General features: G+C 42.1%; 11 protein-coding genes and 1 long non-coding RNA gene across 14 annotated transcripts; 8 read left to right on the top strand and 4 right to left on the bottom strand.

The window, feature by feature from the left end:
- The first annotated feature begins 379 nt into the window (after positions 1-379).
- LOC145708736 (uncharacterized) lies at positions 380-2,393 on the top strand. Its single transcript, XM_081786433.1, has 8 exons — positions 380-395; positions 922-1,161; positions 1,205-1,360; positions 1,403-1,563; positions 1,613-1,705; positions 1,751-1,888; positions 1,936-2,073; positions 2,113-2,393. Exons 1-8 carry the CDS (start codon positions 380-382, stop codon positions 2,221-2,223), a joined length of 1,053 nt encoding a protein of 350 aa, XP_081642559.1. The 3' UTR covers positions 2,224-2,393.
- A 184-nt stretch (positions 2,394-2,577) lies between these two features.
- On the top strand, positions 2,578-4,365 carry LOC145709891 (actin-related protein 2-like). Its single transcript, XM_081787588.1, has 8 exons — positions 2,578-2,740; positions 2,943-3,203; positions 3,246-3,449; positions 3,497-3,648; positions 3,694-3,795; positions 3,848-3,979; positions 4,110-4,175; positions 4,225-4,365. Exons 1-8 carry the CDS (start codon positions 2,596-2,598, stop codon positions 4,345-4,347), a joined length of 1,185 nt encoding a protein of 394 aa, XP_081643714.1. The 5' UTR covers positions 2,578-2,595; the 3' UTR covers positions 4,348-4,365.
- An 882-nt stretch (positions 4,366-5,247) lies between these two features.
- Positions 5,248-6,654, top strand: LOC145709893 (nedd8-conjugating enzyme UbcE2M-like). Its single transcript, XM_081787592.1, has 5 exons — positions 5,248-5,389; positions 5,482-5,649; positions 6,070-6,204; positions 6,335-6,449; positions 6,548-6,654. Exons 1-5 carry the CDS (start codon positions 5,288-5,290, stop codon positions 6,571-6,573), a joined length of 546 nt encoding a protein of 181 aa, XP_081643718.1. The 5' UTR covers positions 5,248-5,287; the 3' UTR covers positions 6,574-6,654.
- An 11-nt stretch (positions 6,655-6,665) lies between these two features.
- On the top strand, positions 6,666-8,017 carry LOC145709892 (succinate dehydrogenase [ubiquinone] iron-sulfur subunit-like). 2 transcript variants are annotated; one of them, XM_081787591.1, is made up of 7 exons: positions 6,666-6,780; positions 6,827-6,952; positions 6,994-7,087; positions 7,137-7,351; positions 7,397-7,522; positions 7,568-7,681; positions 7,729-8,017. In XM_081787591.1, exons 1-7 carry the CDS (start codon positions 6,694-6,696, stop codon positions 7,786-7,788), a joined length of 822 nt encoding a protein of 273 aa, XP_081643717.1. In that variant the 5' UTR covers positions 6,666-6,693; the 3' UTR covers positions 7,789-8,017. The 2 variants fall into 2 exon arrangements, with proteins under 2 accessions (XP_081643717.1, XP_081643715.1); XM_081787589.1 differs by having other exon boundaries at positions 6,691-6,785; positions 6,832-6,952.
- Positions 8,018-8,055: 38 nt separating this feature from the next.
- On the top strand, positions 8,056-8,986 carry LOC145706995 (ELMO domain-containing protein 3-like). Its single transcript, XM_081784464.1, has 2 exons — positions 8,056-8,184; positions 8,267-8,986. Exons 1-2 carry the CDS (start codon positions 8,063-8,065, stop codon positions 8,958-8,960), a joined length of 816 nt encoding a protein of 271 aa, XP_081640590.1. The 5' UTR covers positions 8,056-8,062; the 3' UTR covers positions 8,961-8,986.
- On the top strand, positions 8,979-9,716 carry LOC145706996 (CXXC motif containing zinc binding protein-like). Its single transcript, XM_081784465.1, has 4 exons — positions 8,979-9,097; positions 9,170-9,293; positions 9,341-9,418; positions 9,461-9,716. The coding sequence occupies exons 1-4, from the start codon at positions 9,021-9,023 to the stop codon at positions 9,659-9,661; spliced, it is 480 nt and encodes a 159-aa protein (XP_081640591.1). The 5' UTR covers positions 8,979-9,020; the 3' UTR covers positions 9,662-9,716.
- A 42-nt stretch (positions 9,717-9,758) lies between these two features.
- Positions 9,759-15,502, bottom strand: LOC145708735 (chloride channel protein C-like). The gene is made up of 18 exons (XM_081786432.1): positions 15,435-15,502; positions 15,258-15,390; positions 14,656-14,815; positions 12,700-12,800; positions 12,583-12,647; positions 12,361-12,523; positions 12,181-12,313; positions 11,932-12,130; positions 11,804-11,890; positions 11,549-11,757; positions 11,361-11,508; positions 11,166-11,316; positions 10,967-11,128; positions 10,617-10,923; positions 10,360-10,571; positions 10,124-10,319; positions 9,937-10,082; positions 9,759-9,894 (listed from the first exon to the last, which is right to left on the bottom strand). Exons 1-18 carry the CDS (start codon positions 15,444-15,446, stop codon positions 9,815-9,817), a joined length of 2,664 nt encoding a protein of 887 aa, XP_081642558.1. The 5' UTR covers positions 15,447-15,502; the 3' UTR covers positions 9,759-9,814.
- A 388-nt stretch (positions 15,503-15,890) lies between these two features.
- On the bottom strand, positions 15,891-18,755 carry LOC145707697 (glutamate carboxypeptidase 2-like). The gene is made up of 9 exons (XM_081785258.1): positions 18,389-18,755; positions 17,829-18,349; positions 17,622-17,749; positions 17,373-17,577; positions 17,256-17,324; positions 16,402-17,215; positions 16,214-16,354; positions 16,078-16,164; positions 15,891-16,032 (listed from the first exon to the last, which is right to left on the bottom strand). Exons 2-9 carry the CDS (start codon positions 18,261-18,263, stop codon positions 15,929-15,931), a joined length of 1,983 nt encoding a protein of 660 aa, XP_081641384.1. The 5' UTR covers positions 18,264-18,349; positions 18,389-18,755; the 3' UTR covers positions 15,891-15,928.
- Positions 18,756-19,171: 416 nt separating this feature from the next.
- Positions 19,172-19,503, top strand: LOC145710440 (uncharacterized). The gene is made up of 3 exons (XR_014135040.1): positions 19,172-19,210; positions 19,290-19,335; positions 19,384-19,503. It is a non-coding gene; the product is annotated as an uncharacterized LOC145710440 (long non-coding RNA).
- Positions 19,504-20,111: 608 nt separating this feature from the next.
- Positions 20,112-21,828, bottom strand: LOC145708733 (uncharacterized). Its single transcript, XM_081786431.1, has 8 exons — positions 21,665-21,828; positions 21,533-21,602; positions 21,273-21,491; positions 20,992-21,231; positions 20,769-20,942; positions 20,542-20,723; positions 20,369-20,496; positions 20,112-20,299 (listed from the first exon to the last, which is right to left on the bottom strand). The coding sequence occupies exons 1-8, from the start codon at positions 21,826-21,828 to the stop codon at positions 20,112-20,114; spliced, it is 1,365 nt and encodes a 454-aa protein (XP_081642557.1).
- A 1,226-nt stretch (positions 21,829-23,054) lies between these two features.
- LOC145709471 (uncharacterized) lies at positions 23,055-24,405 on the bottom strand. Of its 2 annotated transcripts, XR_014134890.1 has the most exons (5): positions 24,228-24,405; positions 24,053-24,182; positions 23,666-24,008; positions 23,186-23,624; positions 23,055-23,140 (listed from the first exon to the last, which is right to left on the bottom strand). XR_014134890.1 is itself a non-coding variant. In XM_081787163.1 (4 exons), exons 1-4 carry the CDS (start codon positions 24,370-24,372, stop codon positions 23,406-23,408), a joined length of 837 nt encoding a protein of 278 aa, XP_081643289.1. In that variant the 5' UTR covers positions 24,373-24,405; the 3' UTR covers positions 23,069-23,405. The 2 variants fall into 2 exon arrangements, 1 of the variants encoding a protein (XP_081643289.1); XM_081787163.1 differs by having other exon boundaries at positions 23,069-23,624.
- Positions 24,406-25,323: 918 nt separating this feature from the next.
- LOC145707514 (uncharacterized) lies at positions 25,324-26,314 on the top strand. The gene is made up of 3 exons (XM_081785052.1): positions 25,324-25,622; positions 25,666-25,952; positions 26,000-26,314. The coding sequence occupies exons 1-3, from the start codon at positions 25,614-25,616 to the stop codon at positions 26,202-26,204; spliced, it is 501 nt and encodes a 166-aa protein (XP_081641178.1). The 5' UTR covers positions 25,324-25,613; the 3' UTR covers positions 26,205-26,314.
- Positions 26,315-26,327: the final 13 nt, after the last annotated feature.

Raw genomic sequence — 26,327 nt, 5'->3', positions numbered from 1 at the left:
AAGACAGTGTGGGCTCATTTTTATGGGAACTCGTTTCCGTCAATTTTGATATGTTTTTCTCATCAATAAAACTACGTCATTGTTGAAATTTTAAAGCAATATGAATAACTTTTGTTAACTCTTTTTGTCCGCCATAAAATCTTCGCGGGCCTTGTATCTCCAATCCAGATTTTAACTTTAAAACTGGTCAACTGAACAACTGTAACCCGAATCCCCCGAACCGAAATTGATCCCGGCAAAGTGTCCAAGTAGAAGGCGAAAAATTCACAGTCGATGAGACCGGTCCTTCGCGCAATCGAACACACTTAGCGAAGTTCTTGAAATCGACGCAAAATGAGAAAGAGAAAACTTTTATCGCAGCGAAGAGTGATGATCTTGAATGGCTCTGGAAGCCCGTGATTGAAGATTTGCTAAGCGTCAGTGGTGGTTCCGTTTGTCTTGTTTCTGCTTCGGAGCTTAATGAGAATCCACGTTCGCTTCTTTCAGGAAAGCTTATTAAAACAAATCATTTTTTATCTCTTGAGATCAACGAAGAGTGCAAATCCATTATAAAAATTTAATCAAAACAAAGCTCCAGGTAGCTATGTACTCATTCAGTACCTGTCTAAGATAGGCCTTTATCTCGCCCATTTGCTATTTAAATCCTCGTCGCCAAAGGTCAAAGAAATGTGCTTACTTCCCCATCATTGACATATCTCACCGCATATTCTATTTACTCGCGCTTTGAAAGCGGTGAACTATTGTTCAGGAAAAGATCGTTTCCAGAAAGCGGAGTTGGTTTTGAAACTCAAACGGTTAATCTAGATTTATTTTGAATTGAGATTAGACTGCGCGTGTATTTACAATTGAGATTATACAGTCAGGGGCACTCTAAATCCTTCCCAGACTCTAGACACGGAACGTTTTATGAGTTTATAAAAGGCTGTCTCAATGCGTCCGAAGAAGTGCTCGCCAAGAGCTCAAAAGAAGTGATCGAATACTTCAACCAAGCTGTTCGTGCCAGGGACAGTCTCAGTATACGACACGCCGCGATACTTTCCGTCTCAAGAAATGGATACTCGCTCAATTTTATCATCTATCCACCTGGTCAAAATGTGCCGCCGAGAGGGATCCATTCATCCGCTGCCTTGCTCATTCTCACCGATAGCAATTTGGATAAAGGTGCATTTAGCTGTTCAAAAAAGCAACATTAAACTCGTTTCAGCTTTCTTCAAATTTCATGAAATGATGAAAAGCATGAAAGATGTCAAAAGAGGCAGCGCTAGGTCAATTCGGAAAGAAATCTCGGAGCTGAACAAGGATCTGAGCCGGCAGAAGCGAGCTGATAACGACCAACGAAAAAATATGCTATCTCTTCTAAGTACGGTCTCATAAGCCTTCATGAGTTGACCATATCATTTAGCACGATTAAAAACGACGAAAGAAGTCGATGAAGAAGCCCGAATCGCCGCAGCGAAGAAGTTCATGGCGGTTCGTGCTCAAAAGCTCCAGCGGAACGGTTTGATGTGGGCGTTGGAAAGCAAAGAGACGGACCATGACGTGAAGCTCGCCCAAGAATATCAGGTAGCGTCTTCTATTTGTTCGTTTTACGTTCTGAGTAATCGATTTTAAGGCTCTCCGGCTCGACCTTGAATCTGCAAGGACAGAACTGGCCCGCATTAAAAATGGTGGAGACGCACGTGAAACTAATCTGGCTTTGATTCAGGTAAAGTTTTACAGTATCTCCTTACCTTAAGCTTCGTCATCGTAGGTCAGAGCAAAAGAGTCCCATCTTGCCGCGTGCGACGCCAAAATTCAAAATGATTCCGTCAAAGTCCTACATCACCAGCTAAGATCAAAACGAGAAGCCCAACGAACAAATCACGCGTCCAACATCTCCAAACTTCAAGTAACAAGCCTCTTTGTCAATTTTGATAATTACGACTGTTTGCGTAGCAATCTGGTGCAGAAGACCACGAACTACTAGTAACGCATGTAGAAGCAATGAAACGACTGAATTTGGCGCTGGAAAAAGATCTAGATACAGTTGTGGAGCACCACGAGCACGTCCTAGCTCAGCAAAAACAGCGACAGGTACGAAATAGGAACAATTCAAACGACCAGCGAGTTCAGATCGAGACCCTCCACAAATTCCAAAAACTAATAGAAGAGAACTACTCGGACAAGTTGCTCAAAATGGAATGTCTGCTGCACGAGCTCATTACGGATCAACTCAAAGACTGAACCTTCCCAAAAACATATATTTTTGTATTCACAATCCCATCCAACTAAATGCATTGAAACGCACATCAACCTCCACATGACCCCTGAATATTCCACTGTACAGATATTGCTGCAAAGCGTCTATTTTTCTATGACAGAGTTATTTTTGCCTTAATAAAGATTAACAATCAGTTCCTTAAAAGCCACCGTTTCATGTTTAACCATGAAGTAATCGTTGTTGATGTCAAAAATTCAAACCAGCGGAAGTAGTGGAGACGAGGGAGGGCTTATTTGGCAGTATGATTCAGCATGCTTGAAATTATTCATTGTTACTGACTGTCATCATAATTGACCGTGGCGCAAATTTGTTCGCTTTAGAATACAGAGGTTGAAATGACAGACAGCGAAGGACACAAAGTGGTCGTTTGCGACAATGGCACCGGCTTCGTTAAGTGCGGCTTCGCGGGCGCCAACTTTCCCGCCCATATCTTTCCCGCCATGGTCGGTAGACCCATCCTTCGCGCGAAATCGAAAGAAGGTTTGTAGGGCCCATCGTTGCCACATAAAATGCTTTTAGCTTATAAAAATCGACAACGTTTAAAAAATGGTATAGTTGCGAGTAATCTTCACCGTGAGCTTTTCGTGTTATTTTTTCTCGAGGCGAGAATTGAGAAATGTTCTAAAATGTGTTCTTTCCGAACTAATCAGCGATTTTATTTCAATTGTTAAGTCTTATTTAGGCGGTGCCATGCTAAAGGACATCATCGTCGGGCAACAAGCAGCGGATCTGAGGCATTCGCTAGATATCCAGTATCCGATGGAAAACGGAATCATTCGAAACTGGGATGACATGGAGCTTCTGTGGGACCACACTTTTGGCAATGAATGCTTGAACATTGACCCAACGCTATCCAAAATTCTTTTAACAGAAGCACCAATGAACCCAAAAAAGAATCGAGAACGACTTGTCGAGACCATGTTCGAAAAATACGGCTTTCAAGGTACCGATACTTTCTACCCTTCAGAAAAATAAGTGTTTTCAGGCGCTTACGTGGCGATCCAAGCTGTCCTGACACTATACGCACAGGGTCTTCATACAGGCGTCGTCGTCGATAGTGGCGATGGCGTCACTCACATTTGCCCAGTCTATGAAGGCTTCGGCCTGCAAAACATCACAAAACGCCTCGACGTCGCTGGTCGAGACATAACTAAGTACCTAATCAAACTATTGCTTCTCCGTGGTTATGGTAAGTTCGAATCGGATCTACCTAGACGGACTTATTGTTGGTTGTAGCCTTCAACCACTCTGCTGATTTTGATACAGTTCGTGAAATCAAAGAAAAATTCTGTTACGTTGCCTACGATGTCGAGCAAGAAGACCGACTCGCGCAAGAAACAACAACACTTGTAGAAAAGTACACGCTGCCCGACGGAAGAGAAATCACTGTACGTACTAAACGAGCATGTAACTCAGAGTATAATCCATCTCAGATCGGTGCCGAGCGATTCCAAGCACCAGAAGCTCTCTTCCAGCCACATTTAGTCGACGTAGAAAAAGAGGGAGTCGCGCAAATGCTTTTCAACGCCATTCAGGTTAGATTGACTGCCGCTTGAGTGCTTCTTTTCCAAAACTCGCCCTCTTCAGGGAGCCGATATGGACATTCGCCCAGAGCTGTACAAACACATCGTCCTTTCAGGCGGAAGCACGATGTACCCAGGTCTGCCCAGTCGGATGACGCGTGAACTCAAGCAGCTCTATTTCCAGAACGTAGTCAAGGTAATGCTACTCATCCGCGGCAATTAATGAAGCTTTCAAGAGCCGGATTGAACTATTCTACTCAGTTCATGTCAATATTTTCATAGCCCACTTCTTTTTGTCTATAAAGTTTACCAACAGAAACGTTCAGGGAGACGTGAATCAATATAAAAAGTTTAAAATCGGCGTCGAAGATCCTCCAAGAAGAAAACATCTGGTACGTTAAAGTGCATTTAGCTGTCAATAACGATTTTTTCCTAAAAAAGGTTTTCCTCGGCGGCGCTGTGCTGGCTGACATCATGAAAAACAACCTGCAGTGGTGGGTAACGAAGAGAGAATACCAAGAACAGGGCATCAGATGCATCGAGAAGCTGATGGGTCGCGCTTAATTCTCCAGTCTGCTCCTTACTATTCCCGCAACAACATAAAAAAACTACTCCTGAAAGATTTCTATAACAAATTCTTCAAGATCTTTCTAAAAAAACTGTTCCACATGAAAAAAAAACTTGTAAATTTCTTTCAACTTGCTTCTTTCAATCAACTAATATTCCTTTCGTTTTTTCGTTTTTTTATTTTTTGTTATGTCTCTTTTTCGCTTGATCCTCTCCACCCTAAGAGGTCCCATTATTTCATTCGTGTTCCTCGAAACTTGCAGGTCAAATTATATTAGGTCGAAAAGACCCAAACTTTTGGCACCGAAAAGCTTTTGAAGAGCTACTAGAATGATGCTGTCCTTTGGGGGCAAGGATTAACCGGAAGAGCTAGCCAATTACATGAGACCAATTTCAATTACTAAAAACTATCACTGCTTGATATTTTAAGTTAAGAACAAAGTATTCCTTTCTCTGTACAAATCACTGAACTCTTCACTTCAGATCTCGCTCTTAATCATTCTACTTCACTAAAATCTCAGTCGTAAAACTACCCCCAAGTGTGTCCACACAGTTTACAAATGTTGACAGCCTTAAAACTGAACATGACTCTTGTCGAGCGCCTCATAAGAGCTCCTTCAGAAAATCTGCATCAATCAGACTCCTAAAATCCCCTAGAGACAGTCTACAGTTAGACGTATAATTACAGTCTCTCCTGTTTGTGAAAATCTGCTTCGCTCTCGATACAGCAAAAAGAAACCTATCGAGCTTTTCAAAACTAAAAATCTGAGATTAAGTTCAAAATTCAGTTTGCATAAAAAAAAAAGTATAAAAACAGAGCGAATCATAATTCAATTCTATCAAACTTATCTACGTCCCTGCTCACAACGTTGAAATACACCAGGAATTCAAATTCGACAAAAAATAGCGCATTTCGAAAAATTGTCAGAATAGAAAGATGATTCGTCTGTCGTCGATGAAAGAGCAGAAAAAGGCTGAAGAGGCGGCTGGGAATCAGCCAAAAAGTAAAATCTCCGCAGCGCAGCTCAGAATAGCCAAGGTTCGTCAAACAAACCCGATCGCCTTTATTTCAAGTGAATAGTATAATTCGGCCCATATCTCTAGCAATAAGCTAACGAAGCTCTTGATTAGGACATCAACGACCTGGACATTCCTCCAACATGTCAAACTCACTTCGAAAATCGCGACGACCTGCTGAACTTCAAATTACAAATCTGCCCGGACCAGGGTTTCTACCAAGGCGGAAGGTTCGTCTTCAGATTTAAAGTGCCCCAGATATATCCACACGAGCCACCAAAGGTAGGTCACCTTATCTGTTTTCGTTTTCGTTGACTTTTTTTATCATAAAAGCTAAAGCAATACAAAATCTAGTAATAATATAATTTTTGCTTCAAATTTCAAGGCTTTTATAATTAGACACTTATCATTCTGGGGGTCTCAGGTCCCTAAACCAATCAGGAGTTCGCCTGAAACAGCCAGTAGATGCAATCAAATTCTAGCGCATATCACGATGAGAGCTTATCTAACACTGATCAAAAAAGAGTAATAGTAGACAGTGAAATTAGCGAACTACAACGTCGATTATTCTAGCTGACCCTTTTCCCAGAGTTACGTAATCGTTGTGTAATGGCGCGGCGCGGCGAAGGAAAAGCGCAAAAAGCTCCCGATAGCGCAAAAATGCGAATAAAAAGGGAAAAAGTAGCTTTTTTCAACGTTTAGGTGAAATGCGAAACGCAAGTCTACCACCCGAACATCGACCTTGACGGTAACGTCTGCTTGAATATTCTCAGAGAGGATTGGAAACCAGTGCTCAACATTAACTCCGTCATTTATGGGCTACAGTTTCTCTTCTTGGTAAGTCTCTTGGATAAATTGCATTTTGTAAGATAAGATAAAAATCAACAGACATGTTCTGTTTAAAGTTTTACACTCGCAATATTTTCCTTGTTGACATTCAAATTCATTTTTACATCTTGGTTTGTAGGAACCTAACCCAGACGATCCATTGAATAAAGAAGCCGCCGATGTTCTGAAGCGTGATAAGAGACAATTCGAACAGAATGTGTATCGAAGTATGCGTGGAGGTTATATTGGAAACACTCATTTCAGGAAAGCGTCGCAAACTTTTAAATAGTCCTTGGCAATTGCTTATTTTGAGCATTGCGTGCTTTAGTGATAATTATTCGATTTTGCCAACGCTTTGAAAGATCCTGCCTCAAATAAACCTTCAGCTTCATTTTTCTGTTCGCAACCTGTTTTCTACCCTATTTCACCGAAACTATTGACCTTTCGACTCCATCTCTATTTTTTTTGTATTTTTAATTGATTCCGCTTCAGAGAAAAATGTTGCGCCAGGTGACGACGCAGAGCAAGAAGTTCTCCGTTACTCTCAAGGCTGCCGCCCTCTCTAACCCCAAGCCAGTTGACAAGGTGGACTCCTTTACTAGTTATGAATGTGTCTTATTGAAAGTTGTAGGGTACCAAAGAGTTCCAGATCTACAGATGGAACCCTGATGATGGTGGACAGCCCCGAATGGAGACTTACAAGGTCGACATGAACACTTGCGGCCCCATGGTTCTTGATGCTCTTATCAAGATCAAGGTATAATCTTGAATCTTCTCAACTTCAGTAGTTTCTTTCAGAACGAAATCGACCCTACCCTCACTTTCCGACGATCCTGCCGAGAAGGTATCTGTGGCTCCTGTGCCATGAACATCGATGGTGTCAACAACTTGGGTAATTGAAACTCTGTCTCTCACATCCACGCTACTTCTTTTTCATGTAGCCTGTCTTTCGTACTGCACCGATGTTGGGAAGACTACCAAGATCTGGCCCCTGCCCCACATGTACGTCGTTAAGGATCTTGTCCCCGATATGAACAACTTCTACGCCCAGTACAAATCCATCGAGCCCTGGCTGAAGAAACGAGACGAAACTCCACGAACTACCGAAAACTACCAGAGCGAGGCTGATCGAGCAAAACTTGATGGACTTTACGAGGTAAATTTCAACAAAAAATCAGCGGTTTATAATTTTCTTTGTCAGTGCATCCTCTGCGCCTGCTGCTCCACCTCTTGCCCATCCTACTGGTGGAATGGTGACAAGTACCTCGGCCCTGCTATTATTCAGCAAGCTTACAGATGGCTCATCGACTCTCGGGATGATTACACCGTAAGAATCGTTTGCAATTCACTTTGGTAGATGACTGTTTTAAAGGCTGAACGACTTGAAAAGATGAACGATGCTTATTCCGTCTTCAAGTGTCACACTATTATGAACTGCACGAAAGCTTGTCCCAAACATCTGAACCCAGCCTGGGCTATTGCTGAGGTACGAGAGAACTTGCTCAATAGACTCTGTTCATCGTGATTTTTTAGATTAAGAAGATGCTGACGAACCACCAGACGCCCTCCAAGCTCGAGCGTGTTGAAGGATAAACATCAGTCTAACAAGTCCTCCCTCGGAAGAAAGTATTTATTCTTCGAGTTTCTTCAGCGCTGTACAAATCTCCTTCTCGATAAAAATAACTTTTTCACTGTTTCGTTCCTTCTTGATGACTCCTATAAAGGCCAACATTCAACACTATAACACTACAAGAATATCTGTCTCTTCTTTTTTATGTTTATTGAGTTCAAAGACCAGCAATGAATAGCTCGAATGTTCAAATTTTGTAGTACCTTTTCTTATGAAAAACATCTCAGATCGAACTCTATGGAGGGTGACGCATTTCATGACGAGCAACAGTACCAAGAGGCTCTGGACGAGTGGGACTTCGTTGAGGCTCAGGGAGGGAAGCAGTTAGCGACTTTGCAGTCGGGCGATTCGTATTCTCGGCAAGGGTCAACTATAAAACTGATGAGATTCTGAACTTGAGAATAGGAAAAAAAAAAAAGACAAAAATGACCCCAAGTAAAGAGTCTTATCACAAAGACTGATAACCGACTTCATTCAAATCGTTGAAGGCCCTCGCTGTGCTGCAATCTTAGAAGCGAATGAACTTTCCCTTTTCTCAAAAATCCGACGTTACATTTTTGGACCACCATTATTGGAAAAGCGCTGTCGGGAAAAATTAGCCTCGATCCTTTCACTGACAAAGTTATCACTTGGCGCCCTGCCGGAAGAAACACAGTACGAGGTTCTGGCGACTCTTTACGAAAATCTAACCACGGAGCCATGTCCACGGCGATACGGCTCGCACTGGCAAAAAATCGGCTTTCAAGGAAACGACCCAGCGACTGATCTTCGCGGCGTGGGAGTCTTTGGTCTCTGGCTCTTACTCAGACTGAGTGAAGACTCGGTAGTGAAGAAGTCCTTTTCGCAAAGCTGCACAAAAAGTCCTGATTCTTATCCTTTTTGTACCTGCATGATGACATTGTGCAAAGCAACCATGACACTTGCCAAAGAAGGTGCCCTAAATAAATACATCGAAGAAAAAACCATCGAAGATGTGACCTACCACGTCTTTCGTCAAATTTTTATCTCCTTCGAATGCGAGTACTCCAAATCAGAAGAGAAGGGAGTCCTCGCTGCGGGAGAAATCAGCCGGAAAATCGACAAAAATCCAAAAAAATATGTTCGAATATCATCAATTCTTGTTTCTCCTGTTTAGTTTTTGTACTGACAAATATATTTTTTATAAGAAACCTTTTTAATCTTTTCTTATTGAAGAATGCCTCGAATCGGATTGGAAGTATCTTTCGACGTTGAAAATATCGCCAAGATTGAGGCTGCTGGGACCGACTTCCGGTGAATTATTCTTATTTACACAAAATTATTGTATTCTTGTCAGCTTGAATTCTGACTTACTGATTTATCTAGCTATTTTGTGAAGATCTGCTGTGGGAACTGCGGCGAAATAACGGACTGGGTGTACTTGGATCAGGAAGATACAATTGAAGTCAAAGGTGGTCGTGGATTGGCGAACATGGTTCTCAACTGTAAGGTCTGTAAAACTCTATTTTGTGACTGTCTTTGTAAACGAATTTCTAGCTTTGCGGTCGAGAGAGCAACATCAGCATTGAAGACGGAAGCCGTAAAGCTTATGATGCCGAGAAGGGCGGTTTTCAAGTACGAAATCTTTAATCGCGTAAATATTAAAACGCGTTGTAGCAAATAGTGTCATTTGATTGCCGAGGATTGGAGCCTGTCGAATGGGAATGCCGAGGGGGACTGGTTGCTTCGACAGAAAATGGCAAGAGCTTCGAAGTGGAGCTTGAAGATGGCGAGTGGTATGACTTTGATGACGACGCCAACGAGTCAGTTTCTGTTACAAACGTTCAAAGTCAGTTCAAAAAGCTCAAAGGAAAATAAAGATTCACTCTCATTCACACATGTCAATTCGCCAGCAATAAACTTATCTCGTAGATCTTCCTAGAGAAGAGGCAGCTTACATTTGCGGATTCGAGACTGATAAAGTAAGATGCTGTATTTATAATTAATTAATAAAACTAGTGAAGAAGAGGGTCAAGAAACAGTATATTGGTTGATTGAACAGGGACCGATGCTATTGATTCCAGTGGTGACGGTGGTGATTGTAGTTTGCGCTGAAAGAGGGAATGAGCAATCTGACATCACTTTTCACTTACTGTTTGGGTCGCTTTCAGAGAGAGACCTCGTTATCGAAGCTTGAAGTTTTTCTTCAACAGCGAAGCCCATCAAGTCCTTCCTCGTCAGAATTCCAGAAGGCATGTTTCGATCGTCAAGTAAGACTAACACTCTGATTCCCAGAGTCCTGAAACGCGGTTAAAAAACGTCAAAGCTGCGTCAAGTTACCTTAGTAATAAATAAGCTCGGTGAAGTGAGAAAGAGTCAGGTAGAGCGATTGATGAGCGGTTTGTATAAGGAAGAATATACAAATTTTTCTCGGATCCGTGCTCGATGGCCGAGTCAAGAATCGAGGCTTCATCTTCGTGCAGCTTATCGGTGTGCACGGAATGAAATTTCAGAACATTTGTTTTCGGAGGCTCATCTGAAACATTATGAAGACATAGTTTGATCTTCTCTCTAACCTGGAAGTTGGAAGAGCTCTGGGTGCTGCAGCAACTGAATGAGATCGATTCTGTTTATAGTTCCACAGTAGCCTTTCTCATCCAGCACGGGGAAACTCATGTGTTTGTTCCCCTTCAAAGACGAGGCAAGGTCGACGACGTTGACTTTTTGATTGAGTGTAGTAACAGTCCGCGTCATAACTTCTGAGACTGTGTGAAGCTCAAGATTCCGTCTGAAATTGTTTCCCATGCTATTGTTTTGAGTTCGATTTACTTACAGAACAGATCGACCATTTGGATCTTGCGTATAAACCACGGGCTCTTCGTCAAGAATGGGTATACACTTGACTTCCAGCAGAGCATGGTAAATTGGATGGGTGAGTTGGTCGCCGACAATCTTTGCAACCATAATTGCAGTCATAATAGGCAGCAGCATCGTCACATCATTGGTGATCTCAATCATGATTACCGTCAGTGAGATGGTGAGACGAGAGACACCAGCGAAAAAGCTCGCAGCCCCGATCAATGCAATAGCTCCGGGATCCATCCATGCTTTATAATCGGATGCATCAGAATACTTGTCGCCTGCAAATTTGCGTCAATTTGATAAGTTTAGGACCTAACTTGCCGTAGTAAAAATGCTCGCCGAACCAAATAACCAGGAGCTCCCCAATCATTCGTCCATAAAGAGCGCCTATCGTAAGCATTGGCATTACCAAGCCGACGGATAAAGAAGCCGTTGACGTCCAGCAGGCCAGAAGAAAGTATGGAATAAAATAATATAAAAGACCTATGAAACTGATTGTTTGTTCTTTCAAATACTGTACCTTCTGGAGAGTACTGCTTATGGGTCCCTCTCGAAAGAAGCTGGTTGATTGCATGGTCTTGTGAAGTGTACAGAAGCGAGCTCAGCTCGTTGTACGTTTGATTAGTGTAGCGCCACTTTCCATTCGCAGAAACACCTGTTTTTATGGGCACCTTATGGGACAGACGTTTGATCAAAAAATTTATGCTTTTTCAACCTCGTTAAAGTGCTTCATGCAGTCAAACGTTCCAGCAGCCCCCATGTCACCAGTGACGGGAGGCATAGGATGTGGGATGCCAGCATAGTTGACAGAACAAGACTCCTGTGTTATTTGGTTTGCTTCGATAGCATTTGCGGCGTAACAGCTGTAATTGTTATTGAACAAAGTCAATAAATGGATTTTACCGAGGCTTCTGGCATTGCCGAGCCAGTGGAAGTGTAGTTGAGATTGTTGCGGTCAATGTGATGATCAAAATCACTTCTGCAATTTTGAGAAGTTTTTTGAATCTGTTCGAGAAAGAGAACGTTTCAAGCCAATCCTTCAGTCGAACGATTTTCAGGTTCAAAAAGACGAATAAACTTCCTAATCCTCCTCCAATGATACCGAGGCAGATCTAAAAAGAAATTCATATTGAGCAGGAGGCTTGGGCTCGGTTTTACTGTTGGAATGAAGATGATGATATTATTGAGAATCTCCAATTTCGACTTGAAAAGAATGTTCGACTCTTTCAATAAGCCAAATGATCCCTGAATAGGAGCTAGATGAAAGGAAGTCTTTTGAGTATTACTTGGTAGTGGAATCCTAGAAATGCGGAGTTGAAAATGTTTGTAGTGAAAGCAGCGATCATTGAACAGAAGAACACCTGCCACGTGAGTCGATTCGACCAGAAACTTGAAACCTCTTCCATCGAGAAGAGAAGCCCTCCAACAGGCGCTCCGAAAGCACTGGATACTCCCGCTGCAGCACCAGCGGAGATAAAGTTTCGTCTATATTGAATACATAGATGACTACCGAAGTTGAAGAACTATAAGAAAACCTGTCTTCCGGATTTCGAAAACGCTGAAAATAGGCGAGATTGATTCCCATCGAGTCAGACTTGAATTGAGAGAGGCCAGCACCAACAAGTGCGCCAATATGAATCATGGGACCTTCTGGTCCGGCAAATAAACCTTGCGAGAAAAAAATTATCAAAAAATCGACAACGACAACGACTAACCTGCACTAACAGCGAAGGCGCAAGAGGCGAATTTGGCAAGCAGTGTGCGGACATTATAAATATGACGGATAGAGGTTCCGTTGAGAAAGGCGATGAGTTCTGGGATCCCCGAACCGCCGGCAGATGGACGAAAATAGACTGTTTTTGGTTTCGAAATTGATAACTTTTTCCTTCTTCCAAGAAAAGTGGAAACTGTCCTATAATAACGGAAGAAAGAGTGGCGAGTATGACGCCCATTCCAACGCGCCAGCACCATACTATGCCGATTTTGTCTTCTTTGGCGAGATCTATTCAAAAATGTGGCGTTTAGGAGTTTCAGATCGCAGTTATAGATATTACCGAGAGCTTTCTCAAGTATTGGCTCTTCAATCGCATCGATAACGTTGTGAAGCAAGAAGCCGATGAAGCCGACGGTGAATCCGATCATCCCCATCATCAGCCTGAAATCAGTAAGAAATATGCACAACACCTGATTTTCAATATATACATTCAATTTAATTTGTTCATTTTCTACACTTTTAATAAAAAAAACTAGCTGTTGTAAATAGATTATCAAACAAATTTAATCTGTACGAACAACAGAAATATCGTTCATTTCTGAAGGATAATGTGCCACGCGTGCGCCTGTAAAAAAGGGAACTGGAACCACAACTTAGCAGACAGAGCTCAAAATAATTGATGAACAGTGAGCGGTCACTGATCGCTCCTCATTCATGGAATTGCGGGGAGAAGAAAAATCATTTGCATTGAAAAGAATATTACCAATAAATGCCATCGTGTCTGGGCGGTTTGTGTTTTCGACGAACCATTCATCCCCCTCAATACTCCGAGTCAACATCTCTCATATGTTACATTAGCTTTGGTCACTAGACGTGATGATTATGTTTAAAAATTCATGCACCACATGTAAACTTCTGGAGCTTCTGAAGCTAATTAACCTAAAGGCTTAATCGAATCAGAAAGCTTTTCTGTGCATTTTTGTGCGCAATAAAATACGGTGCTAGAAGGCGGAAGTTACCCATGGACGCAAATTAGTTTGACAGTGGTGCGCATTTTCTCGACTCTTCATTTCTATTTCTCAGGTCGACATTCATCGAGCTCGGCAAAAAGTAAGAGACTTTCTCTCCGGTATAGAAAAAGAAGTATCAATGCATTACTAAGTTATAGGATCGATATGTTCCCATAAATTGAAAAAGCGCCCCAAAATGTTTCATTCAAAATTCAATACCAACTCAATAGTTGTTTCTTGCTCTATCCTTCGTAGAAATAGGGAGGCGCCAACGCGCACCAAACTTACAGTACTCTTTCTTGCACAATGTTACGCTCAAAAATAACGCAAAAAAGTGGATAATTCAAATAAGTTATTAGAAAAAATTTAAACATTTGTTTTTCTTAATAAATTTCGGTAAAGTTGGCTTAATTGTAAAGTGACTCTCGTGAATGTAACAAGCCATACCCAATCACATGAAAAAGTAAATTCGAAAAAGTCCTTAGTTGTAAAGTTTCATGAGTAAAAAGCGAGGGGCTAAAAAGATTCGGCCGTGCCTAAATAATTCATTATGCGACGTATCAATAATACGATATCTGAATAAGGATACGTAAACGAATCTCCGATATTTGATGTGGGCTCGGTTCCTTGGTGCCTGTCGCCAGGTCTTGCTTCGGAAAAAAAAACGCTCTCGTAGTAGGATTGGTGTTGAAAAAGGCGTAAACGTAAGTTTGGCAGCGCAGCAGGTGATGCTCTATTATCGCGCGTGTATATCTCTCTGTGCGAGGAAGGCCTAATCTGAGGGTGCAAAGGCCCCCGCACAGCCACTGAGCGCCTTCTGACTCCTGTGAATTTACTAAATATGCAAAGAACAATAGCGTGACTTTTAGCACAGTAGCGCATCTTTGCTACCCGCTTTCGTGAAAGTTCGCTCTTCCGCTTTACAAAGTGAATGCTAGACTTCACAAAGTGCCAATGCAGAGGAGACTCTCCGACAGACACTCAAGGCCCGTTTCGAGATCATCTCACAATGAGCCAAGTTCAGACTCGATTCAGAGGAAAAACGCAATCGAGAGATGTTTTTATTTCAGAAAATTTCAACCTCGAAAGACCCCATAAATAGAGCGCACTTGACGCCTTGACGCATATAAATGAAGTGTTAAGTGAAATCGAGAAAAGAATAAAGTAAATCATCAGCAAAAATGTGTATTCAGAGGGTGGCCCCGACCCAGACACCTTTCAGAAAATATACATAAGATTCAGAGCTAGCTACTTATTAATAATCTACATATGATTACCGTAATTACCATCTGTCCCAGTCGAGTCGTTTCGGTTGCTGGACCAGCCACTCGCGGTACGACTGGCTCCATGGCGGGAGATACTCTACGTTCTGGCTCAGATACTCGCCCGGGTTTATAAAGTGATTTTTTATTTTCGTTCTCAAAGCCCTGTATTCGAGTTTCAAATTTGATCAATTCAAGTTAATGAATAAATGACAATGATTTCAAACTCTTCCTGATCTTGGCTCTCAAATGATGCCATTTTTTGTCTGACATCATGGTTCGCCAAGATCAGAACCTTCCGCTCTCAAAAGCAGCAAAGATAGTTTCTTTCTCTCGTTCTGTCTCTCAGTCGGGGACAGCGAGCGGATAATTTCTCGGGATAGAAAAATTCCGACTGTACAAAATACTTCTGCTGTACTGATCAGCTGTTTAACACCCAAGGGGGGCCCAAGGCGCTCCAAACGCTGATTTATTATTGGCGCTATTGATATCCGATAAAAATACATTGTGAGACGTTACTTTCTACAGTCACTTTTCCTAATTGGAAATGACTCTATCAGAAAATTAATTGATTAGCGCGAAACTTGTTGACTCTATTCGAACATTTTAAATCAAAATTAGCGAACCATTCCTTTCCAGTTCAGTGTAAAAGTGATTCGTGTTCACCGATTCTAGCTCTCTTCCTTTTGCAAAGAACCCTGTTTTCGACGAGTCGCCAAAGACTGCATCGACATTTTTCACATCTTCTTTTGGATCCACCTCGGCGAAAAAAATGGTGATCTCATGGTGAGAAATTTAAGTACCTCGTCAGGCATCTTTTTCTCCAAATCAAACCTAACAGTCTTTTTAGCTGATTCAGGTGAATTTTTTGGCAGTAATCGGTTGTTATTTATGAGGTTAAATATTCCCCGGTGATAATGTTTATGGCCCAGAAAACCAGAAAAAATTAACCATTTGTTACTTGGAAAATGATAAATTAACAACCGAAGTCATTATAATAGAATCATTTGGTTCTTGTTCATTCCGGTTGGCTTTCTCTTCCGACTTCTCATTTTGTTCCAAAGGGTCCTTAAAAACTCTGGAAAGGGAAAAAAAACAAGGAAGTTTAATACCTCGATGGATATAAGTTGGTCCATAACGAGAATTCCAAAAGAAAAAGAGAGAAGATGAAGTCAACGAAATGTGAAATGCGATTTGCGATAAGTAAATACGCAAGACTTTTGGACATCAGCGCGATATTTTAAAAGACAATGGAGCATAATTTTGGTTTATTAGAGAATATATACGGAAGGGAAATTTAAATGACTGATAATTTAAGAGCTTCCGCCGCGTTGTAAATGAAGAATGAAAGAGTTGACACCTGCTCCTTCACCATTTCCCAAGCGGTTACTTCTTCCTCGCCTTTTCGAATTATTGTAAGCAAAATTTCGGAATAAGAATAATAACCTGTCAATTTTTCAATTTCAAAGAGCGCGTCGTAAACTGCCGGAAACGCTGCACTTGCGTATGAGTTTTTACTGCTTGGAGCAAATACTAGAAACAAATTTTACACAGGACACAAATACATGGGCTAGGCACTTACCGACGTGTCTGTATTGAAGTCTCTCTGGAAGACCATTTGGATCTATGAAGCTACGCTCGACTCTCATGACTTGATCGTTCAATCGTTTGATCTCCTGAGCATCAGTAGCATCCTCGAATTTAGCTTGAAAATCAGCAGCAGCTTTAATCACATTTTATATTTCTAGACGATTACATAGAAACTATTACCTTTTGTGAATTTGTTAGCATATTGCTTCAAAAACGTAAGATCCACACCATTGCTTGGATAATTGTTGAGCGCAGTTTCCAAGCTGTTAACTTCTTTAGAGACTCTAGCAGCGTACTGCACAACTTTTAGCGGAATCTTTGCATCTTGTGATAGCTGAGCCATCATTTTTGCTGTAAATTTGGCGACCTGCTGGTGAATTTTATAGCCAGGATCTACGAACTTCTCCACGAGGGGGACTGTCTCGTAGACAGAGTGGTAGACTGGATAGCTGTAATGCGGGTCGCATCGCCAGCTAATGTCGCAGACAGAAACTCCAACTTGCTGCAAGAATGGAGCGTAGTCGGAGCCAGAGCCCACACCTCCAAACACGAGTTTTCCGTTTTCGTCCTTCGCATTTCTGAGCATCATATTGTCATAGAGAGAGGCGGCGCCATCGTCTTCTACTTTTCGCGGGTTATCGACAGTCTTTGCGGTTTCAAACATCAAGTCTTCGAAATTAGGTGTTCCCCGAGTACTTAGTGAGTAATTTCCACCAACGGCCACGTCGATATTAACATACGCAACTGCAGATGCTGTAAGTTGGGTGAGATGCTCCTCTACGAATTCTTGTGAGCCGATGAGTCCGTACTCCTCCGATCCCCAAGAGGCGAACATGATCGTGCGTCTGGGGCGCCACCCTTTTCGATACATCTCGCCAAAAACGCGAACAATTTCAAGCATTGTGCATGTGCCCGAACTCGGGTCAATCGCTCCGAATACCCACGCGTCTCGATGGTTACCAAGAATTACATATCGATCAGGCTCAACAGTACCCTATCACAGTTGTTTCATTGATCAACTATTCATAAATTACCTCAAAATACCCCAACACATTGGTTGTATCACGTCTTTCTTCTGTTGTTCTGACGAACATAAATCCTTTCTGATAAAAAGAAGTTTCATAAGACATTGAAGCAGCTCTCGGCATTACCTGTCCATCTTTCATTGTTGGGCCCAAGTTGTAATCAATCACATTGCCGTTTTCGTCCTTGATCCCTCCTTGCCAGTCTTCAGGAGCTTTATCGCCACCGATCGCAACAAGTAGTTTTTCAGCATCATTGTAACCAATTGGAGTAATTGGTATATTTGGAAGGCCGGGTAAGTCGTACTTCGCCCCATATTTTTCGACTTTTTCTCTGGAAACAACAATAAGTAAATATTTTGTTGTAGTTATCCGAACCTATCCCATCGATAAGCACCACCAATAGATGGATAAAACGGTGTCTCTGGATCGCCATTATCAAGATATGTGGTGCCTCTCTGTGCGCCCGTGCCCGGTAACCACCATGATTCTGGATAAGGCTCGGTCTATAATTTTCCATAAGAATAACTTCAGCCTGAGATAATTAATACAAATATACGTGAATGAATACTGTCACATCTTTACCCATTCAGGCGCATAGTCCGCGGAGTCGGAGAAAATAATTAATCCAGCGCAACCGTATATTTCTGCTTCTCGCGCTTTATTCCCTCTGAAAATCTTTCCATATCGGCAAATGCAGATCTTCCCAGTGGGATCGATCTTGAGATCTTCTTCAAGGCGGATGAAGTCTTCTTTGCGAGCGTAATTTACGTAAACGAGATCTGCAGTCAGGCCTTCAGCTGGAGTAGCCTTGGCGTAAGCGATGAACGGATTGTAGACTAATGGGTCGTCCTGAGTATCATCAAGAATTTCTTCGACCTCTGCGGACTTCGAGCTTTCAATTATGTTATCTGAACTATCTTTCAGCGCAACGTAGTTTCGCTGGCCATCTTCTCGTTTTGGATAAGAGAGCAAAACATTGTAAGTTGTTTCTTTTATTGTCAAGCCTGCTTCTTCCATCGCAGTTCTGACGATGTTCTTTGTAGTGATTTCATCCTCTAATGATCCGCCAATATGAGGTTTTGCAGCAAGAGCACGGAGATATCCTTAAAATTAGGAATTTCGCTCGTCGAGGTAGATCTAACCTCCAATTGTGTTGTTGTCAGTATTAGCATCGATGAACTCGAAGGGGTCAAAATCAAGGGTTTCAGGACCTTGAAATTCAGGTTCAACCTCGCTAGAATCGCCTCTTATCGCCCAGCCAATACCAATGCCACCTCCAATACCTACTATTAGTGCAGCTAATCCAACGAGAAAGTATTTCTTTGTGAAGTTTCTCCCGTCATTCTTAGAAGACTCATCTATAAAAAGCTCCCATGGGAAGGCGTCGAAACTGGTCTATGTTCTTTAAAAAGTCAGCCTTTAGCAAAATAGTTTTTCATGCAGGCCAGTTTCGACACCTTCCTGCTCCCTATCGAGCGCCATGATCTCTAAGAAATGAAAGAAAAGTGAAACAATTAAAAGACGATTATTGCATTTTTGAGAAACTTTAACTTTCGCTGCCCCATCTTTGTATCTCTTTACGGGACTTCGAGTCCCCGGCAAGAGTTGCTCGCTCCATCAAATATTTGAAACGTTCGTTTTTTTTCATTGTGCTCGTGAAATAAAATCTTCGAATGGAGTCTACAATCTTTGAAGAAAGTCAAGTACTTCCGTAGCCTTTTTACAGTACGTTTACTGCATTAGAATGTGATACAGTGCAGTTTGCAAACTTATAAAATGAAGTGAAAGCTTCAAAAACTGCAACTTTCACGATTCTAGTGATGCCGCTCGGTGTTGTTGTTGTTTTCATTTTTGAGCAAAAGTTTCTAGAACACGCGCGCTCCTCAAGCCTATTTTCAATTTTGGCCTCATTCGTGAAAATCCAATTTTCCGAATAGACGAGTCCGAAGCAGTCAGACTATCAGGTATGTTCGTTGTGTAATTTTTTTTTTAATTTTCATTTATGATAGACCTTTTGGCATTTCTCAACCTTTCTTTGTTCAGATAGTCGGGTCACCGTCAAGAGACGAAAAAAGAATCCAAAATTCTGGTAAGTTTCTTTAATCGTGGATTTTCTTTTCTAAATGAATCTTTTTAGAAGGTGTGACTCAAACGAATTCAATCCTAAAGCACCTTCAGAATTAAAGGATGACCTGAAAAGGTCGGCGCACGATATTATTACCCGAAAACCCAGTCAACTTTCTTCATGACAATGAACGAACCAATAAACTTTTTTTCCTGAAAATCTTCTTTCAAGAGGCACATAGTTTACAGACTATGTACCTCTTGATCCAAAAATGTTCATGTTCCTTTCTTTGTGGCGTATTGCGGTTTAGTTTGGTAGTCTTGAGTTTCTAGAGCGTCTACCAGAGATTAGAGGAAATGAGTGGATAGGAATGTTTAGAGTTTGGTAGAGAAGGTCTTTTTGTCGAAGAAATTTAATTAGAGAGCGTTTTTGGTCTGGTTAGATCATTTAATTTGGGCCAGAAGCATAAAAAAGGGGCATTTTGGAACTCTCTTGGCGCAGAAATTCAAAGAAAAACAATGCTGTTCTAGAAACAACTGTTTCGAATATTCTTTTTTTGACAAAAATTTTTGTAATTAGTTTTTAAGCTTAACCTTCACTTTTTTGCATAAAAAACAAACGCTTACAAATTTAGATTTAATTAAAGTTTATTAAATAGATGTGATTCCTTCATCTTTAATTCGAGTCAAAGTGAAGGAGGCAGGTCTAGTATTCTAAAAAGGCAGTGAAACTAAGACGTGTCGAGCAGTGATAAAAATGAGAACTTATCGGAGGGAGGATACTCGTCATGACCAAGGCAGCTAAGGAGTCGCCATGGTCGTCATCGTTAGCTGGGGCGCGCTGGGAGATGCGTCAGGTAGCGCTAGGGTCGGCGATAGACGATTGTCCGTGTTTCCAACCATATCGCTGTCGGTGAGGGAGAGCTCTCTGCAGGCTGGGTGGTGGTGGTGGGCCTTCGTGTTCGACAGCACTTGATAGTTCTCAATATCTTGGAACTTTGTCTGTTCAAAACAAGAATTCTTATTGAAATTATTTTATTAGTTTTCTTCTTCTGAACATTCCTTCTCGTCCTCAATCTTGATCTCAGGATTGAGGAGCCTGATCTTCGCCCGCCACTTGCAAGGTTCTTTCGGGCAGGTATTGCAGCGAAGGTACATCATCGTCTTGTCCTTGCTGAAGGAATCTCTAAAAATCAGTTGAAAGGCGTGAGTGAGAATGTCAGAATCGTACCTGCGTGCTTTGAAAACACGGCCGAAGATTCGGAAATAAAAGTTTATCCCCGTTGAAGTGCTCGTCAGAGAGTACTTGGAGATCTTGACGAGAATTGGGTGCGAGGTGGAGCCGTGGATCTCCGGATCGAAGTCGGCTGGAACAGGCCCAGGGCTCGTCACTCGCTCAGTCGTGTTCGTAATCTACGTACGTGTGTCAGTGAAAAAGAGAATTTGATAATTTTTTACCTTGATCTTCGTCGGCGAGATCTGGTGCCCGTTGAAGTACTGAACACGGTTCTCCTCGTAGTACTGCTGCTGCTGCTGTCGGATCATCATCATGTGTTGCATAATTCGATGATGGTGTTCCTGTACCATTGCTGGAGACATGCCTCCGTAGCCAAAGGGCATCATTCCGAACTGCTGCAATTTCAACAAGTTAAAAGTTAGCTCTTGAGGTTTTCAAAGATACCGATTGTTGGAATGGTTGATTTGTCTCTTGACCATTTGGCGGGTGGGGAAAGTTGACACCGTACGGGTGAACAGCGTGGTGGCCGGAGAAAGACCCGATCGCCTCGTTCCGGTACATTGGATAGCGAGGTGGTGTCTGGATCGAAGTTTTTGGAACTTCGAATTTCGACTCGAAGTAGCCAGAGTCGTTCAAAGCTCGGGATGGAGTTCCATTGATTGAACCGTCTTCCGAAGTCTGAATCTTTCGCTGTCAGTTTTAGCTTTTTTAGAAGTTGGAATTACCTTTTCAATCTTGATCTCCGGAAAGTAGTCGGTCGTCGGATTGGGGGTGGTGTGCGTTTTAGGCGTGTTGCTCTGAAAGATGGAGATCGGCGGGACAGGTCTCTCTTGCGGAGTAGCTGGGAAGGCCTGGCCAGGGGTTGGCGAGTCGTAAGCAGCGAGATAGTCCGGGTAGACAGTGTTCAGCTCAGCCAAGTTCGAGTTTCCAGTCGAGTCGTCGCCCTTGAAAGAATTAAGCAAGGAAAATGAAAATCAAACGGTACCTTGAATCGTTTGGTAGGGCAGTCACTGTCATCCGAGTTAATTTCTTCGATGCCAGTGTCGTCCGCTTCGCTCTTTTTTCGGAGGTACGAAATTGCCTTTGAAATCAAGGAAGAGACTAAAAGTATTTATACCATTCCTGTTGGGTTGGAGCTGGAAGAGGAGAAATTTCCGGTGAGCCGACTTGTGGCAGGAGCGGATCATCGTCGCTCATCCGGTGTCGAGGTGGCACCCGTTCAATCTTCAGCACCTCCAAGATGCTGGGCTTCTGGCTGGATTCCGCCGAGCGCTTCGACATTGTCACCAACTGAAAACACTCAATTATAGAATATCATCCGCTAGAAGTCGAGGGCGAAGCGGAAATAATAGAGGTAAAGAATAAATTACTCGAATTGTATAATCTATCCTACAGTCACACCACAAGACACAAGGAGAATCTACTGAGGATAAATAATATCTAATAATTATGCCAAGAATAAGAGTTAAAATAAGCGCTACAAACTAAAATCTCGGCGGAGTAGAAAAAAAGTCAAAATCTCGTTTCGTCTCTGATTCGAAATGGAAAAGTGGCGTCCAAAAATCTGTTTCTTCCGCGCCCAAATCGCCCCATGTCTGACCGACTGATTTTTTTGAACAATTTTTTTCCTATTTTCGGTACACCCCCGCTCGAAAAAGTATTTTAGCCGGCAGTACGTGCTTGTTATTGGCGATGCGTTTCCTGCTGTTATTAATCTAGAATTCATCATCGCGACGAGTCAAAAATCACCAGATTAGAACCCCATTTCTCTACTTTGCAATACGTACCATTGGCAGGGTCACCATCTCCAGCTTCGATTCTTCTTCCGGACTGAGGATAACAAGGTCAACAAAGTCGGATAAAATGACGTCGTTTTCGAAATTTGAAGAAGAATTGAAATTATGTAGTTCCATAATGGCTCTTGAAGCTACAAATGAATCCATACGCGGCGCCATTTTCGCGAAAAATCCAATTCTCGAAATAGTTTTGAGTCGTCAATATTGGCGAGGATTTCCAGATTTTTCCAGATAGCAGTTTTAATACTTTTTGAATTGCGTAAATACTCGAGGGCGCTGGTGGTTGATGGTTTTGACTTGTTCTTGGAAATTTGCGATGATCTCTAGAATCGCTCTTGTTGACTGCCTATTTTGAAGCATTTTCAGTCATTCGGAATTCTGGATTTTCCGGGTCCGCAAGATGACAATTTTCAGGTAAGCCTTTCAGCACTTTTATTATTTCAAACTGACTGTTAAATTTTAAGAATTTAATGTTCTGCCGCCGCCGACGATATCGAAAGCTGCTCAAATGCCTAAATCAGGCAGAGCTGAAATACAACCACGCTGCCGAAACGAGTTCAAAGTTACCCAGGACCTGTCAAAGGCAGCCTCAACTAGATTGTCCGAAGAGGGAATTCCAAAAACTTTCATTCAAATAAACTTTAATACTCAAAATACTCCAGTAGATTTTACTCTGAATAGGGTAAAATCAGGATTTGCGTGTTTTTTTTTCGTTTATTGCAGGAAGAAATCAAGAAAGATTACCGGTCGATTAGTGTAGTTTTGGGGAAGTTCTCAGCTCAGAGTTGGTTTAGAAACTTGGGAAAATGTTGAGGGTGGCTAATCAAAGATAGCGTTAATACTGTAGTGTAGATTTCTTCTTGTTCAAGAGCCTCGCGAAGTCATGATTGAGAAGTTAGCAACGCCTTCGTCTTTGCTTTCTTTGTTGTTCTTTCTTTCTTCTTTGTGCTTCTTTCTGTCGTTTTTCGCAGAGAAGTTTGTAACGGACGAACCTGTGGATTCTTTATTTTTGGCTTCCCACTATTTCTTTATCCGGGAAGGAATATTTTGTTTAGTGTTTCATTAGTTGTGGACACCGCGCCTAATGAGAGGAGTGCCAGCGCTGGAATCGAAAGTCTCGTCGAGTAAGAGGTCGCAGAACTTCTCGAGTTTCATCAGATTGATTTCGCTCCTGTAGACTGGCTTTGGAATGACTGGCGGCGACTTGACGATTGGCAGTAGACGATTAGCGGCCCATCGCTCGATTTGGCAGTTGAGAAAGTCCACGTCCTCCTCTTTCGCCTGAAAAGTTCAGAAAAGAGCAATCAAGCGATTAAACTTACAACAACTTTTGGCAAGGACTCTTTGCTGAAAAAGAGATTCTCCTCTCCTCCAATGACCCACAGGTTGATGAAGTCTTTGTTGTCTTTCTTGAGCTGGATGAGTTTTACGCCATTCGACGAGCTTCCGTCGTAGATTGTCTCCATCGAGAAGATGTAGCAGCTAGTTTCCCTTTTTTCAGCGGGAGGTGAGCACTTCCTGCGGCTCGGCAAGGTAACCTCCGCTTCACCATCTTTTTGCTCAAAGAATTTCGAGATCTGTGGACGGGCAAAGAGTGGCTTTCGTCTTCGTCTTCGACGCCGTCCAAATTTGTCGAGTTTTCTGTTTCTTGTCTTTCGAATTAGGCTGCAAAAACGTTATCAGGTGTCGAAACAAGAATGAGTGCTTACTCTACTTGAGCCATTTGGATATCAAGTGGAATACCATGAAATATACCATTTTCGAAACGGATCAGTTCCTCGAAATCTTCAAGTAATTCCGGATCGTCAAGCCCCTTGTATTCAAACTTGCCGAGAATCTCTGCAAAACAAAAAAATAGAGAAACGCAAAATATCTCAAAGGTACCTGGCACGTCTTCGCCTGTAACATCTCGGAAGTCTGCAATAAGCTTGTTCTCGTGCACTCCATTTCTGTAGGTAAGAAGTAAGTTTCGTAGATTGCTTCCGAATTCCAACAGTTCTTCTGGCATTTCCTCGGAATCATCACTCATCGCTGCAGAGAAAAAAATATTTCTTTGAAATCTGTGCTCTCGATAAATGAACAAACAAATTGGTAACAATTTACAAATAACAAAAATTATTTGTGAAGAAAATGGCGGATCAAGGTGGCGAGCACGAGTCAAATGCTCGTAACTGCTCATCACATCTCCTGATTAGCGAGAATCGGATCAGAGCTGAAACGAGTAGTAATGAAAGATGCGGACTTGATGAATATGAGTCTCTAGGTAGAGTTTTTCTTTGAAAGTTGATTTTGAGTGAGTGCTTATGCAAAAAGTTCCACATCATCTCTAGAACATCCCTTATTGACTGGGCGTTTTGAGGATTTGCATTCATTCGGAAATCCGGATTATCCGGGTCCTCAAAATGTCATTTTCCAGGTAAATTCTAGTCAGATTTTCAGTTTTAGCTGACTTTCACATTTGTTCTTTGCAAAACTAATTCTTTATTTTGTAGCATTCGCGAAGCCGCGGCCGATGACCATGTCGAAAGCGGCTCAAGTTGCCTGAACTAGGCGCCAAACTCGAGGCTGCAAAAAGGGAAACGAGTTCAAGGTTATCCTAACAAATGCAGCCTCAACTAGATTCTCCAAAAAGGGAATTCCAAAAACTTTCAAATAAACTTTATTATTTCAATTTCTCCATCAGATTTTGTTCAAAAATGCACGAAATCGAGATTTTTTCTTTTGTCAGTTATTGCAGGAAAATTACAGAATATTTCAAGAAAAGCAGGCACGTAAAATTGATGACAGAATATAGTAGTTTCATGAGTAAAGATCCATAAAACTTGCAGGTCATTTCTAAATCTCCATTGGAATTCATTCTCTGACATTTGATTGCAATTTTGATCACTCGTCAATTTAACCGCTCATTGATTTTGCCCTTTTCTCAACGCTCCATAAAACGATACCTTTCATATCTCCAGCTGCTCATTTTTGAGAGAAAATGAAAGCAATTATCGCTGGCTACTCGATGTTTCTCATCGTGCATCCATCGGAATTTTCTTTGACCGAAATAATATATTCTAAAATTCATTTCTGAGCGAGAGAATAACATTTTCAGCCACTACTACTACTACTACTACTACCACAACAACCACGACCACCTCCACAACTACCGAGTCAACGACCACTTCAACGACTGAGGGAACCACTACTACTGTTGATCCTTGTCCATGCACGACCGATGTCATCGCTGCAATCAAGGCAAACGAGCCTCCTTTGTCCAAATACAACATGTACAAGGTATCCATTCGCTTCCCTCACCGTTTCTTAACCAGCGCCTTAGACCATCTACCAAGGTGATACGATGGACTACTTCCAGTTTGCCAGCGCCGCTGTTGCCCAAAAGAACACCTACCAGCAGTACTACGTCATGTCTCAGCGCGCTTGCAGCGTCGATGGTCTCCTCGGTTTCAGAGACGAGAACTTCAAGGCCTACTTCTTGGATCTTCACAATGCTGCCGAACATGACTTGACGACTCCAATGACCAACTACCACACATTCGACAACGTCTACTACAGAAACAGAGACGATGAACCAGGCCGACACAATTCCGTCACCTTCGGCTTCTAGTAAGATCCATTTGATTGATTCTTCTTGCTTGAACACACAATTTTAGCGCTGCGAAGACAAAGCCAGACGTTACTGGAAACACCAAGCAAGACAAGATCATGGTTGCTCTTCAGAACACGATGGACTACCAACTGCTCTTCGACTGCTTGGGAACCGCGAAGCCTGTGACAATCGACACTGAGGCGCCAGGCGTCATCCCGACTTGCGACTACACCAAGTGCGTCGGCGAAGAAGTCAAGGTCGGATACTAAGCAATCACGAACTACAAGAAATGCACAAGCCGCTAGGACACCTCTCCAAATTCTGTAAATATCTGAGGACACTGAAAACAACGAGCACTTCAAAAATAATAAAACGAACAACTGACTCTTAAT

The sequence above is a fragment of the Oikopleura dioica genome, chromosome XSR (assembly GCF_907165135.1).
Source record: "Oikopleura dioica chromosome XSR, OKI2018_I68_1.0, whole genome shotgun sequence".
In the NCBI taxonomy this organism is placed as follows: Eukaryota; Metazoa; Chordata; class Appendicularia; order Copelata; family Oikopleuridae; genus Oikopleura; species Oikopleura dioica.
Note: the sequence above shows the minus strand (reverse complement) of the source record. Positions and strands in the feature narration are given on the sequence as shown.

Bases quoted from the DNA above. Each gene is read 5' to 3' on its own strand.
- LOC145707514 (XM_081785052.1), top strand. The intron at 25,953-25,999 runs GTAAGATCCATT...ACACAATTTTAG, and splicing joins TCCGTCACCTTCGGCTTCTA to CGCTGCGAAGACAAAGCCAG.
- LOC145709471 (XM_081787163.1), bottom strand. From the start codon at position 24,372: ATGAGTGATGATTCCGAGGAAATGCCAGAAGAACTGTTGGAATTCGGA. The intron at 24,183-24,227 runs GTACCTTTGAGA...TTTGTTTTGCAG, and splicing joins TACAGGCGAAGACGTGCCAG to AGATTCTCGGCAAGTTTGAA. The intron at 24,009-24,052 runs GTAAGCACTCAT...ACGTTTTTGCAG, and splicing joins ATCCAAATGGCTCAAGTAGA to CCTAATTCGAAAGACAAGAA.
- LOC145706995 (XM_081784464.1), top strand. From the start codon at position 8,063: ATGGAGGGTGACGCATTTCATGACGAGCAACAGTACCAAGAGGCTCTG. The intron at 8,185-8,266 runs GCAAGGGTCAAC...CCCCAAGTAAAG, and splicing joins TCGGGCGATTCGTATTCTCG to AGTCTTATCACAAAGACTGA.
- LOC145708733 (XM_081786431.1), bottom strand. From the start codon at position 21,828: ATGTCGAAGCGCTCGGCGGAATCCAGCCAGAAGCCCAGCATCTTGGAG. The intron at 21,603-21,664 runs GTATAAATACTT...CCGAAAAAAGAG, and splicing joins GCTCCAACCCAACAGGAATG to CGAAGCGGACGACACTGGCA. The intron at 20,497-20,541 runs GTACGATTCTGA...ACTGATTTTTAG, and splicing joins CGTGTTTTCAAAGCACGCAG to AGATTCCTTCAGCAAGGACA.
- LOC145709891 (XM_081787588.1), top strand. From the start codon at position 2,596: ATGACAGACAGCGAAGGACACAAAGTGGTCGTTTGCGACAATGGCACC. The intron at 3,980-4,109 runs GTAATGCTACTC...AGAAACGTTCAG, and splicing joins ATTTCCAGAACGTAGTCAAG to GGAGACGTGAATCAATATAA. The intron at 4,176-4,224 runs GTACGTTAAAGT...TTCCTAAAAAAG, and splicing joins CTCCAAGAAGAAAACATCTG to GTTTTCCTCGGCGGCGCTGT.
- LOC145708736 (XM_081786433.1), top strand. The intron at 1,162-1,204 runs GTGCATTTAGCT...AACTCGTTTCAG, and splicing joins CGATAGCAATTTGGATAAAG to CTTTCTTCAAATTTCATGAA. The intron at 1,706-1,750 runs GTAAAGTTTTAC...TCGTCATCGTAG, and splicing joins CTAATCTGGCTTTGATTCAG to GTCAGAGCAAAAGAGTCCCA.
- LOC145706996 (XM_081784465.1), top strand. From the start codon at position 9,021: ATGCCTCGAATCGGATTGGAAGTATCTTTCGACGTTGAAAATATCGCC. The intron at 9,098-9,169 runs GTGAATTATTCT...TGATTTATCTAG, and splicing joins GCTGCTGGGACCGACTTCCG to CTATTTTGTGAAGATCTGCT. The intron at 9,294-9,340 runs GTCTGTAAAACT...ACGAATTTCTAG, and splicing joins ACATGGTTCTCAACTGTAAG to CTTTGCGGTCGAGAGAGCAA.
- LOC145707697 (XM_081785258.1), bottom strand. From the start codon at position 18,263: ATGGAAGAAGCAGGCTTGACAATAAAAGAAACAACTTACAATGTTTTG. The intron at 17,750-17,828 runs GTAAAGATGTGA...GGAAAATTATAG, and splicing joins CGGACTATGCGCCTGAATGG to ACCGAGCCTTATCCAGAATC. The intron at 17,325-17,372 runs GTAATGCCGAGA...TCTTTTTATCAG, and splicing joins CAACAATGAAAGATGGACAG to AAAGGATTTATGTTCGTCAG.
- LOC145709893 (XM_081787592.1), top strand. From the start codon at position 5,288: ATGATTCGTCTGTCGTCGATGAAAGAGCAGAAAAAGGCTGAAGAGGCG. The intron at 6,205-6,334 runs GTAAGTCTCTTG...CTTGGTTTGTAG, and splicing joins GGCTACAGTTTCTCTTCTTG to GAACCTAACCCAGACGATCC. The intron at 6,450-6,547 runs CTCATTTCAGGA...GATTTTGCCAAC, and splicing joins TGGAGGTTATATTGGAAACA to GCTTTGAAAGATCCTGCCTC.
- LOC145708735 (XM_081786432.1), bottom strand. The intron at 12,314-12,360 runs GTTAGTCGTTGT...TTTTCTCGCAAG, and splicing joins CGCCTTCGCTGTTAGTGCAG to GTTTATTTGCCGGACCAGAA. The intron at 9,895-9,936 runs GTAAGTGAAAAG...TCCCTCTTTCAG, and splicing joins CTCTGAAAGCGACCCAAACA to CGCAAACTACAATCACCACC.
- LOC145709892 (XM_081787591.1), top strand. From the start codon at position 6,694: ATGTTGCGCCAGGTGACGACGCAGAGCAAGAAGTTCTCCGTTACTCTC. The intron at 6,953-6,993 runs GTATAATCTTGA...AGTTTCTTTCAG, and splicing joins ATGCTCTTATCAAGATCAAG to AACGAAATCGACCCTACCCT. The intron at 7,088-7,136 runs GTAATTGAAACT...TTTTTCATGTAG, and splicing joins CGATGGTGTCAACAACTTGG to CCTGTCTTTCGTACTGCACC.